This window comes from Neltuma alba, unplaced genomic scaffold (assembly GCF_004799145.2).
Source record: "Neltuma alba isolate B1F8T4 unplaced genomic scaffold, ASM479914v2 tig00006958_pilon, whole genome shotgun sequence".
Classification (NCBI taxonomy): domain Eukaryota; kingdom Viridiplantae; phylum Streptophyta; class Magnoliopsida; order Fabales; family Fabaceae; genus Neltuma; species Neltuma alba.
Genome location: NW_021634635.1, coordinates 1 through 13,179, shown reverse-complemented (window position 1 = coordinate 13,179; position 13,179 = coordinate 1). Strand labels below are relative to the sequence as shown.

At 32.8% G+C, this 13,179-nt stretch overlaps 1 protein-coding gene across 1 annotated transcript; it reads left to right on the top strand.

The window, feature by feature from the left end:
- Window positions 1–8,845: 8,845 nt before the first annotated feature.
- LOC114751510 (putative lipase YOR059C) lies at window positions 8,846–12,890 on the top strand (the record flags this gene model as incomplete). The annotated part of the gene is made up of 8 exons (XM_028940177.1): window positions 8,846–9,416; window positions 10,376–10,443; window positions 10,863–10,933; window positions 11,092–11,376; window positions 12,157–12,320; window positions 12,406–12,461; window positions 12,630–12,682; window positions 12,764–12,890. Coding segments are annotated over exons 1-8 (1,150 nt in total), but the record flags the coding sequence as incomplete, so codon positions are not given.
- Between the last annotated feature and the right edge of the window lie 289 nt (window positions 12,891–13,179).

Sequence of the window (13,179 nt, the reverse complement as noted above, 5' to 3'; positions counted from 1 at the left end):
CTAGCAAAATCATTTGTTGATGCCTCCGTGAATAGCTTGATCAATATTTATGAGAACAATTTTTCCATTTTAGTGTTGGCATATTTGATATATTGCAGCACTTATAGACATCAAGGCAACAAAATTCTCCCAATAAAATTGGCTTTTGGTCAGGAGCAAGATATTTTCCATCTAAAGATTGAAATGTGCAATATTTATTCTTACCAATCCACCACAATGCACATAGATGGATATTTAAAGAAAGTTGGGACATATGTTGGGTAAGAACCTCCTTCTTCTTGTTTGTTTTTAAATGGAACAAAATAATGTTCCTAAAAGAAGCAAATGGATTTAGGAGACTTATACTACATAATTAGTTGACTGTTATTCGACAAAGTTTTCCTAACATGAGGGGGAGAAATTGAGTAGCTGGAAAAGAGAATGCATGGAATGCATTATTACTATTAAATATAGATCCTCAAATATATTAGTATGGACCAGAAGTTCATCAAAATTGCATTCATGAAATATTACAAAATATTTTACTGACTTGAATGAAAATTTTAAATCTCTTATTCCAGCTAAAATGCTCCAATTATTTTGAATATTAAGACATGCCAGAAGCATGAGAGGTTAATCGGTTCCAATATAAATATCTTGAATAAAGAGGAGCATACAACTTAGAAGTTGTATTGAGGAGGCATGTACTCTAGAAGAGTGTCAAGACATAACTAATTGTAAAACTCCAGAAGAGGTTCAGGTACCTGAAAAGGAAGAAAGAGATCTCAACAAGTTATGTCACAAAAGAAAAAATGGAACCGAAAAGGTAAAGTTGTCGACAATGATTTTCATAAGAATATCACATGATAAAAAGAGGATCTTACGTATAGATCTATCATACAAAGTAGATATAAATTTGGCCAAGAAGAAAAGAAAAAGGGAAAAGATGTGATGAAAATGTTATTTCGATATGTGAAAATGGGCCTGTAGTCCCAACACATATAAAGTTTCTATAGAATATATAGACATTTATGTGAAAATATAGATTTTCACAAATGATTATGATGAGACATATTACTTTGTGGTGGATATAATTTTACATATTTGAATAGTCTGGCATTATGAAATGTGCCTGCTAGATGACCCCTGGATGAGGATCATTAAATAGTAAAATTTACATGATAATCCTTGAAGGATTCAAAAATATGCCAGGAGCATATATAAGAAAATCTTTCAGTATATAAAATATTATGAAGATTAAAATAATTTCAGTATGTATGATCCATTTTATAGTTTTGAATCAAAATATATGAAATTCCCTAAAGAATTTCACTTGCCAGAAGCATACAATTTAAGTTCTTGAGAACAATGATTAAGTTAAATAAGTTGCCAGAAGCAATCAGGGCGTATGTGGTATAACCGACTAAGTAAATATCGGTTGAAGAAATGATATAAAAATGATCCAATTTGCCCATGTATTTTTATGAAAAGATCTGAAAGTGAGTTTGCTATAATTGTTGATGATATTATTAGAACTCCTGAAGAGCTTACAAAAGCTATGGATTGCTTAAAGAAAGAATTTGAAATGAAGGGCTTGAAAAGAACAAAGTTTTGCTTCGGATTGGAAATTGAATACTTGAGAAATGAAGATTTTTGTGTATCAAATAATTGATACAAGAAAAGCCTTAAAGTATTTTTATATGGATAAATCATATCCATTATATACTTTGATAGTTGTGAGATTTGTGGAGGTGAATAAAGAACTTTATATATTTTGAGAAGGTGATGAAAAACTACTTGGTCCAGAAGTACCAAATCATAGATCCAGAAGTACTATATCATATCTTATCAGTCATGCATGACATCACATATCATTTGCTGTTAACTTACTGGTAAGATATAGTTCTTCACCAAAGACATTGGAATAGAATTCTAGATTCTTTTCTGATTCACATGCTGGTAATTCCAAATGGAGTATTTATCTCACAATATCCAAAAGATGGTGAAAGATATATCCAGCAAATTCATTCAAATAAAAATCTAGCAGATTTGTTCACCAAGTCACTTCCTATTACAATATTTGAAAAGTTTGTTCATGATATCGAATGTCACAGACTCAAGGATATCAATTGATGTTATCAAGAGGGGAGTTAATAAACGCTGTACTCTTTTTTTCTTGTCTATGGTTTTTTCCCACTGGGTTTTCCTAGCAAGGTTTTTAATGAGGCAGCATCGAATAGTGTATCAATGAATGTGTACTCTTTTTCTTCTACTAGGTTTTTATCCCACAGGGTTTTTCCTAGTTGAAGTTTTTTAATGAGGCACATATCTTAGATAATGGACATCCAAGGGGGAGTGTTATGAATATTATAATATGTGGATGTCCATATCCTCTTCTTCCTCTTCCTCTTCCTCTTCCTCTCAACTTCATCATCAACTCCCACTACTTCCACTAGGCATTAATCTTCCACTACTCCATTACCTTTCCACTATGCCTTTAATCTTGTAACTCCCCCCACTCATATTCATATGGTTTATTGTCCACTATCTATCATTTAAGTAAAATGTAACTTATGTGTGAGACTATGCCTATAAATAAGACATGTCATTGTATTGTGAAGCAAGTAAAGGAATACAATATCATTCTCTCATTTTTTTGTCTACTTCTCTTCTCCAATCTACTTTCATTATTGGTTAATTTCATAACAATAACTAATTAATTATTATTTTCCCAGAACTAGGATGGCATGTGGACGCGGCAGAGGCTAATGAAGCTAAAAACGGAAATAGGAGAGCCGAGAGCCTGAACCCTTCAAAGCCTGAACGAGTTTCTTTTTGTTTTTTTTTTAATTAAAAAAATAGGTGTTAGCACGAAGGTGTTCAGGCCGACTTTCTAAAGAATATTAAAAGAACTACTCATTGAGTTATTGTTTTAAAATATTTATATTTATAGTTTTTTTAAAGTAATTTGTCTCATTTATAAATTAGTATAAAATATAATGATACACATAAATATTTTAGATATATCATATAATATATATTATAATTAAATAATTTAGTAACTCTTTCTTAATTTTTTCAAATTAATCATATGGGTTGAATATTAAGAATCATAGGTAGTACATTATTTTTAACGCAAATTAAAATAATTTTTAATTCTCATATTTCTCTTAAAATTATCATATATGTATATATATACTATTTAATAAAATTTATATCCTTTCCATTCATTTTACATCTAAACTATATTTTTATTTTATCATCAAAATTTTGGGTATTTTTTAATTATTATCACATTAAAAACATAAAATATCAAACACTACTATTCAATAAAGTCTATACAATTTTCAGTCATTTTACAATTGAACTCACTTTTCTATTAATCATCCGAATAATTTTTAACTTTTTCAACTGACTTTTTATAAGTACCTATCCAAACATAAATTGCATCACACTAACTGATTTTTACTCTAACTTCAATTATATAAGTCAGTTAGAATAAAGTCAGTTTTGCCCACCGTCAATCCAACACCCCATTCATTGATTTGGGGTGCACTGTTTTTCATCATTTTTCTTCAGCTGGAGGACCGTGACTGAAGCCAGAAAAAAGAGTGGAGAGGTTGAGAGCTTCTGGTTGTCTTCTTTTCTATAAGGTGGGCTTGATGGGTTGTCCAAGGATGCTGGGGACGGGGGCTAGTTCATGCTACTGAACCTTCTTCAAGTGCAAGTTAGAGAGAGAGTGAGAGATGAGAGAGAGAGGTCGCCGAGTTACTTCGATTCTTCTTCAAGTTCGACAAGCTTGGAAGAGCAGAAAAAGAAGGGCAAATCTAAGTAAATAAATATACGTAATGATAGATTGGCTTTTGCAACCACCTAACGCTGCCTAAAAGCTCAAAAGTAACTTTCATTAGCTTTGAAACGCAGCTGACTTCTGGAATAAAAGTTCGTTGGGCTAGAAGCCCACCCAAACAACCAACAATACCTAAATAAGTTACAAACCTCAGTTTCACATATTCCAAGACATTTTTGTAGTTTCTAACGGCAATCCAAACATGCCTAAAAAAGCCAACAGCGTCTTACTTTTTCAAACGTCTGAACACGCATCACAAAAATACTTTTTTTTTTGGCCAAACACAAAGATACTTAAATCCAGTAAATATACTCGTCATCATCCTATTATTGCTGCGGCGCTTTCAAGCATCCCAAACTTAAGTTTGCAGATTTCAATTTGTAAAACTTTCAATTTTACAAACACTAATTCAAGTACAGGTTGAGCTCCTTGCTATTATAAAATAAGAGCACAAGTTTGCCTAATGTTAGCTTTATAATCGCTGAAGTTATTGATGGTCATACAAGTGGGATTTGAATCCTTTTTCAGTACATTCACTCAATCTTTTACTTGATATATATTGCTGACAAATCTTATTGTTGGATTTCAAATGAGATACCTCTCCCATCCCAAATTCCTGACAATTAATAGATTTGAACCATTTAAATTTGATTTTTTTCTGCTGAAATTTGGTTGAAATTATTAAAATTCATATTCTAAATATATTTATTTTCAATTAATTCTTGGGTAGAAACTCTTTTTTTTTTTTACTTAGTATCTAAGTGAATCATTTTTATTTTACACTCTACTGCCTTTAAAACAACTCAGCTCAAGGTCACATAGAGGATGAAACTACTTGCTAACTTAGATTGCTTTTAGTGACAAGTTTTTGTCTTTTGTATATGCCTTTTTACCCATACAAAATAATATTAAGCGTTAAAATATAAATTTGTCCAGAAATTTTCATTTATGAGGGCTGGGCTCTCAAAATTTTTTTAAGTGCAAATTTGCTCGGAAAATATAAATCGTAGCAATTTTCCTCTAATGGTTAAAAAAGTAATGTTAACTATTAAAATAATAATGTTGATTGCTGATATTATTATTAATAAAGGATAAAATTGCTACATTTTAAATTTTTATAATTAATCTGTATCTAAAAAACTTTCAAGTGCTAAACGTTCTTGAGTGAAAACTTAAAAGGAAATATTAAATTAAAATTGAGAAAAAATATAAGCAGCTTTAAAATGATAATTTTTATTAAATTAGATAAATAAACGAACTACATGCCTTATAACATTTAATATTAACAATAAATTTTACAATTAAAATTATATATTTTGAGGAAGCCATAGGGGGAAAAAAACGATGGTATGAGTATGGTAGTTAGATATATGCGAATATATGTGACTATAAAAATGGAGTAGTAGAAAATTGAATTTATGAAGCTGAGCAAGAAGTCCACGGGCTTGAGTCAACTAGGCATGGGTTCTCCAGTCTCCATCTTGGCAGGCGGGCGAATGATTAATGAAATACAAAGCCTCCTCTTTTGACTAGCCATATGTATACATTTCCCCTTGAACTGTCAGTGTCAGGCCAGCATATTTGCGGTTCTCGAATCAACTACTTCCAGTGCTACATTCTCTGACCAGTGACCAATGCGCAGCCAGCCATGACCTTTTCAAAATAATTATATTCCTCATGCCTTGTTACATTTAGTGCTCCCCCATTTCTTTTCTTTTTTTTTGTTGAAAAATTGCTTTTATTTATCCATCGTTTTAGAAGCTTAAATTAATGTTAGTTCGACATATGCATATCCTAAATCTAGTACTCTTTTATGGGGGTTGTGTGAGTGCATATACTATTTTTATTTTTAATATAAAAGTTTAATTGACTTTCACTTTTATTTTATATCTAAGACTTTCGATCTACTTTATCTCTCATATTTATTTATTTAAAGTACTCATTGTAGTAGTTGTACATATTAAAAGTTTTATCAAAAGATAGTTTTAACTAATACATATCATTAATAAGGATATTTTTAAAAAGATAATACTTATTTATTACAAATAGTTGACTTAACAAACTTACATAATCTACTCAAATTAATTAACTAACTCTCATACTCCTCTGATTCTTAATATAGGACCTGATTGTTAAGTTAATTTTGGTTATAAATATAATACCTATTTCTAAATTACTCTTATTAGGGCTGGTAAAACAGGCCAACCCGGGAGTTGCGGGTTGGCCCGTGGCGGGCTGCGGGTTACATGGTGTGGGCTCAAAAAGCCCATTTTCTGGCGAGTTGGCATTCTGTCAATCCTAACCCATTAACCTGTCAAAATTTATTTTTTTCCCTCTTCCTTTTTTATATGTTAGCACTATGTTATAAATAATCAAAAATTAAAAAAAAACACCAGAAATGACTTAAAGTATTCTAAATATTCAAACAAAATTACAACACATTAAAATACAAACAATCTAAAGTCCAAACTCTAAAAATGATAAAACACAAGTTCAAACATATTTTTTCCATCTTGATCTAATTATCTCTAACAACAATGACATTTGAAACTGAAGTATTATTTGAAACTAGTTTAATATTGATTTTGACAGTATTAGCAGCACTTTCCTTTTGCTCAGGTTCATTTGCCACAAGTAATTGAAAAATGTGAAAGAAACATATGATAATAATTAAAATAATGCAAACTATTCCTATTACAAATAAATGAATAAATATAATCATATTACCAAATAGAAAACCCATAACCCAATTACCAGTGCAGATAAGGTAGGGCTTCAATGCTTTGATCATTCCACCTCCCATAATATTTTAATATAAAAAAAAAATTAGGCGGGTTGCAAGTTGAACCCGCCAACCAGTGGGTTAACCTGCCAGGGGTTCGGGTTATAACAGTGCGGGCTCATATTTATGAGGTCGTGGTAGGTTAGCATTTAGCCAACGCTGACCCACCTTTTTTGGTGAGTTGGACCTGCGGGTCCGACCCATATTACTAGTTTTAACTCTTATGAATACTCTCTCAATTATAATTAAGTAAGTGAGAGAGAGAGGATATTAAGAAAGATGATTATGATGTTTTAGGAAAAACATGTCATATTTCTTATAATTAACTAACTTACCTAATTTTTTAAATCTAATCAAATCAGTTAAATAAATTTTATATTAAGGATCGAAAGAGTATTAAAAACTGTAGGTAGAGTTTGTTTTAGCCGAAAAGTTAAAGCCAATTTCTCAAGTTGGGGCGCAAGTCAAACTTAAGTTGATGATTGAGGAGGAGCTCGAGATACGGCAGATGATTGAATAATTACTAAATCAGTTAATTGGATTTTATATTAAAACTTTGATCCAGAAGACGAATTGATGGGACGATTATCAACTTATTGACTATTAAAAATTAGTTGAAAAAGTCATGGCTTGCTCAGTTGAAAAAGTCGTGCTTGAATTTTCTCCCAAAAAGCCTGGTCAATTACCATTGAGAATTCAGAAGAAGGCGTCACCTTTAAAATTAGTAAGACATCTCCTCACCAATTTTTTTAATTACCATCTATTTAAATACACATACACACAAACATATGTTAATATCAAATTTAAATTTGAAATCCCACCTTAACATAGCAAACAATGCTATCATTGAAATCATTTACTGTTGGCATCTTCCGTGTATTTTCAAATTTGAATAATCACTTAAAAGCTCTTATCTTTATGCTTAAATAAATAATTACAATTTTAATTCTTAACCTTTATGCATAAAGTAAGTTAAGACTGTAAAGTTTATCTTTTTCTCTTTCGTAAAAATAATACAGTTTATAATATAATTTGTACTACAAATTAGATTTTATATTTGAAATCAAAAGTAGTAGTATATTTTATAGTCTTTATTACTGAATGAGGATAATTTAGTGTTAAAAAAAGGAAAGTATTTTTCATAATATTTTATATATCGTGATTGAGTATTTGAGTTGCATATTCAAATTACTATGATTAATTACTTTGGTGCGCAATGAGGATATATAGTAATGGGTTCAATTCTACTGGATTAGTTTAGTCCCCTTGCAATTTTTCCCCCCAGATTAGCGGTCAACTTAAGTTGAATTTGTGAAGACTTGGTAACATTTGTAGAAACTTTTGTTTGTTTAACTTTTTGTTATTTCTGTTATGATTCATAAATTAGTAAGTATGTCCAGTTAGAGATTAAATATCATTTTCTCATTTTTCTTTTGCCACTATCCATGTTCATATATTTATCTTATTATTATTTAAACTTTTTTCAAAAATAAAAAACCTACATCATTTTTGTAAAATTTATATACTTATATTTTAAATCAGTATAAATTTAAAAATATAAAAAAATTAAAATAAAAAATGTCCAATTTAATCTAATAATTGAGACGAACAAGTTCTTTTCAAATCTGAAAATATAAAAAGACTAAAAAAAATAGCAGGCCCACACACAATTTCTTTTCTTTCTGTCCCTCTCCCTCCCTTGTTTTTAATTTTTTAAAACCTCAATCACACTGACTCAGTCACCACAATTCAACTACTCCGTCCGTTTCTTATTATAAAAAACATTTGATACTTATAACATGTTTCTATATATAAGAGATACTTAAAACTTATCTCTATTTTTTTGTATTGATTTCCTATTTTACCCCTATTTATTTTGTTTTCAACTCATACTCTCTCTCTTTCCTACTTCTCTTTTTTTTAATAAGTTAATTGTTCTCTCTCATACTCTCTCTCCTTATCAACGGAGGTATTATTGAAAAAACAGTGTACTTTTTACATATTAATTGTCTCAACTAATTTTAACTTTTTTTTAATCAACGTAATTTGGTTATTTGTCTCTTATAATAAAGAAAGGAGGGAGTAATTTTTTTGGATGAAATTTCAAATAAAATTTTCAAATTCTTTTTCTCAGAGAAGCTTTTTTTCCTTTTTTCGGTGAAAAAAGGAAAGAACGATAAGAATATAATTAACTAACACAGTATAGCAAGTAATGTACTAATGCGTCGATTCTCCGTTGGAGCGAAGGAGGCGTCGGAAGAAACCAGCAAGGACAATGCAGAAACAATATTAACTGAATTGTCCGCGCCTTGATGCTCTGTTGTCTTTTCCGACTCCGAAAGCCACACGCCCCAGCCATCATCATCATCAAATCAACAGAAGCTTCTTCATCTTTTGTTTTCCTTTAACTTTAAGCTATCACTAATCAGATCTCCATTCTTTTTTCTCTATTTATTGTTTCTTCCCCCAACCTTTTGGCATGCTCGCCTCCAATTCTGGTTCGGTGCTCCCTACTAAAGCCCCTTTACTTCCTCGCAACCCCTGTCTTTTTCGCTTTGGCACTGCTTTCTTGGATCCACGGGCTCGATCCAGACCCACCGTCCTTGATACGCATAAGCTTTCCCTCAATTTGATCAGAATGGAAGTGCTCCGGCGATTAGGCGGAGGTTGCTTCAAGAACCCCAACGACAAGGGTTTAAAGGTGGAGGCTGATAGTGGTGGGGAGGATTTCTTCGATGTTTCCGCAGGCGTGTCTAAGCCAGCCTGCGAGCACCTTGTAATCATGGTTAATGGGATAATTGGGAGGTATTGTGCCCCGGCGCGCGCTCTTTATCATTTATTTTTCTTTAAGTTGTTAATGGTTCATCAGTTTCTTGGAAAAATTTGTACTTTTCTTAATCTTATGGCATTGCTGCCTGCTTTGGGACATTACATGGCGGAAGAATATTAAATAGATTAAGTCTTTTACTTACTACACAGTAAGAGTTGATTGGAGATGGTTGCCATAAAATACGGGGATGAGGAAATTCAAAAGGAACGGGTGAATTTTATTTTCTTAAATTAGTCATGGTACGAGAGAATAACTTGGATTGAGTGTTTGAGCATGTCTAAGTTTTTCTTTTGGGTGGTTAGTATATCTTAAGTTTCGTAGTGAAAGGTTTCCAAGTACTCAAAGATCATCTTCAATATCAGATTGTTTAAATTGCTTCTCAATCAGTAGTCGATGTTTAGCAAATACCCTAAATATAAGTGGCACCCCCGCCCTCCCAAAAAGGGGGAAAAAAACTCCCCTCCCCCCCCGGGGGGGGGGTTCTGAAAAAAAACAAAACTCTCTTTTCCCAGATGCTTATCTCCCTTGAGCATCACGCATTGGAATATCCGAGCATCTGAACTTAATAGCGCCTCAGTAGAATAATTTTCCCCTGAACATGGTCCTGAGGTCCTCTTTGAAGGCCATGATAGTAGCTAGGAGACGACACATTGCTTATTTACCCTCTTAATTAACGTGCCCGTCCTTATATCTCAAAATGAAGATTTATGCTATTTCCTTTCTTGTGTGCGTTCTTATGAGAGCATATCCATCTACTTTTAGTCACTTTGAAAGGTGAATTTGTTGTGGCTTTCTAGTAAGGAAAGAAGGAGTGCCATCAATCTAAATTCAATTTGGTCCCTAGGGGAACATCCTTTTGAGTTGAAACTCAATTTTACCCTGAGAAAATAATTTTTCTGTGTGATCTTATGAGCTGAAATGCACTTCATATCAGTCCTGCAGATTGGCGTTATGCAGCAGAGCAGTTTGTGACGAAGCTTCCAGATAAAGTTATTGTTCACCGTGAGTATTCCTGTTATATTAGCTACTGGTTTCATTGTCAACAATCCAATGGAATAAAAGCAACATCATCGTTCATATTAATGGATTATTGACTTTCTTTCTTGGGTTGATGATCTCTATGTAGGTGATGGCATGACTAACTACGTACTTTCTCATTTTGATTGTTATTCAGATCAATTCTTCTGTCTTTCTCTTTCATGAAATTATGATGTAAAGCATTTTGCTCAGTAAAGGGGAGAGTGATTGCAAGAGTTATTTTTTGTTGTTTTTGCCTTCTATCTACAATATAGTACAAACATTGTTCTACTTTGTATATTCTTTTGGTTCTTTCTGTGAAATTGCGAACTTCATTATCGTCTACTTTTACATCTCTTGCATTCTGCATAGGACGTGTGTTTAGCATGATATTTTGTGGACAGGCAGTGAATGCAACTCTTCAAGATTGACATTTGATGGTGTTGACAAGATGGGTGAGAGGCTAGCTGAAGAGGTATTTCGGTAATAATGATATTATCCTTTTTTCAGGACGTACAAACATCTTAATTTCTCATATTTCTCTGATTCTGCAGCTGTAATTTCATAGGAATATTAACTTTGACATGGCTCATTTCATATCTGGGTATTTGGCTTCCAATAATTTCTATGCAGGTACGGTCTGTTGTTAGACGTTGGCCAGAGGTGCGAAAGATCTCCTTTGTGGCTCATTCTTTGGGGGGTTTGGTGGCCAGATATGCTATTGGGAGACTTTATGACTATTCTTCAACATCGAGGCCTGTAGGTACAAGTGCAACCAGAAATGACTTTGGTGAAGAGCAAGCAGAATATTCAAAACAATGTCTTGAGCAATGTTACGAGGCCACAATTGCTGGTTTGGAGCCAATGAACTTTATAACATTTGCAACGCCACATCTTGGTTCAAGAGGACATAGACAGGTTCTTAAGCTTGCTTTGAACCGTCATTTCAAGATTCAGTATAATTATTAAGTCTTTTGTCTGTTCTTTGAGGGTACTTTTGGCTTGTCTCTCCTTTTTTCCGTCTCGTTTCTGCCACAGTTGCACTAAACTGCCAGTGCTTTGGGGCTGACACATCTATCCACTTCATTCTCTACTCTTAAACTTTCTTTTGACTCCATTTGAGTTAACATCTGTGGCACATGAAAGGCATGTCAATGTAAACATGGTGCAATAAGTGCAATCTTATTTTTATTTTCTCTTTGTTTACTGCAAAATTTCTTCTGAAATCCACTTCCATCAAAGCGTAACACTGATTGATTTTACCTATTTGTTCCACCACCATAAACTATAGATTAGTCATCATTATTGTTTTATTTTATGATATTTGAAACTTTTGATGTTTGTATATGATATTCTGATGACAAATGAAGAGACATGTTAACGATAGAAAGTAGTTGCCTTTTGAAGACGCTGTTCCTTTCCATGGTAGACTTGGTAGCTATATATCTACAAAAGCAAGTTTTTAAGGGTATTCTTTTTATGAATCATTGAACACGTTTACAAGTCTGATGCCATTTGGGCTTGATTTTCTGCGTATGCATTTTTATCTTTTTATGTTCTGTTTATTTCAGTGAATGTACCATTGTTATATTTTGTTAGTCTGTTGACCCTGTGCCAATTTATTCATGAATTGAAGTCTCAAGTTCTTATATTGGAGGACCATCCCTTATTTCTGTTATTTTGTATTCGTGATTTTAGCTTCCCTTTCTTTGTGGCCTTCCTTTCCTTGAGAGAAGAGCATCCCAAACTGCACATATAGTTGCAGGGAGATCTGGGAAGCATCTCTTCCTTGTGGATAATGATGATGGAAAGCCTCCTCTTCTCCTGCGTATGGCTGGCGATTCTGATGACGTAAAGTTCATGTTAGTATCAATTTGTAAGTTTACATAATCAGATGCTTATATTCCATTTGCATTATTGCTCAGCCAACTGTTACTGATGGTGTAGATCAGCTTTACGTGCATTTAAGCGCCGTGTGGCATATGCAAATGCAAATTATGATCGTATCCTCTTTTTAATTTATATTTTGAGGTATTTACAAAATTTCTGTTGCGCAAAGCTCTAAATTTATGGAGTCAGCAATCTATTTCAAAGTTAGCAGATGCTAAGTTCTTCCTAAAAGTTTAGCAATAATTTTTATTTTCCAAAATATAGCTTAACTTAGCTTGAAGATATGGTTGGATGGCGTACATCATCAATTCGGCGTCAACATGAACTTCCAAAGGTAGAGGCTTTCTTCATCTCTTCTGCCTTTCTTCCTATATGGCTTTTTCACGCTAACTTCTGTTCCTTCTTTTTCTGCCAGGCCAATCTGCTTGTAGTAGATGAGAAATACCCTCATATTGTATATAGTGAAGGGGAGACTGTTAAAGACGATCACAATCCCAATAAAGCATCTTCTGCTATCAATGACCAATCAACTGACTTGGAAGGTACCTTTTCGTTTTTTTTTTTTTTGGGAAAAAACTCCATGATATACTCTTTTTTTTTTTTTTTTTCCAATTCAGTGTTTACATACTTCTCTTGCATACAACAACGACAACAACAAGTCTTATCCCACTAGGTGAGGTTAGCTACATGAATTGTATGGGGATTGGACAGTATGAGTAATACCCTCATTTATGTGGAAGGAAGAGAATGTGTGGTGGAGAGAGAATATGTTGAAAATTAATACAATGATATGAGTAATATGAGTAATTAAATGGAGGTAAAATGGGAAAT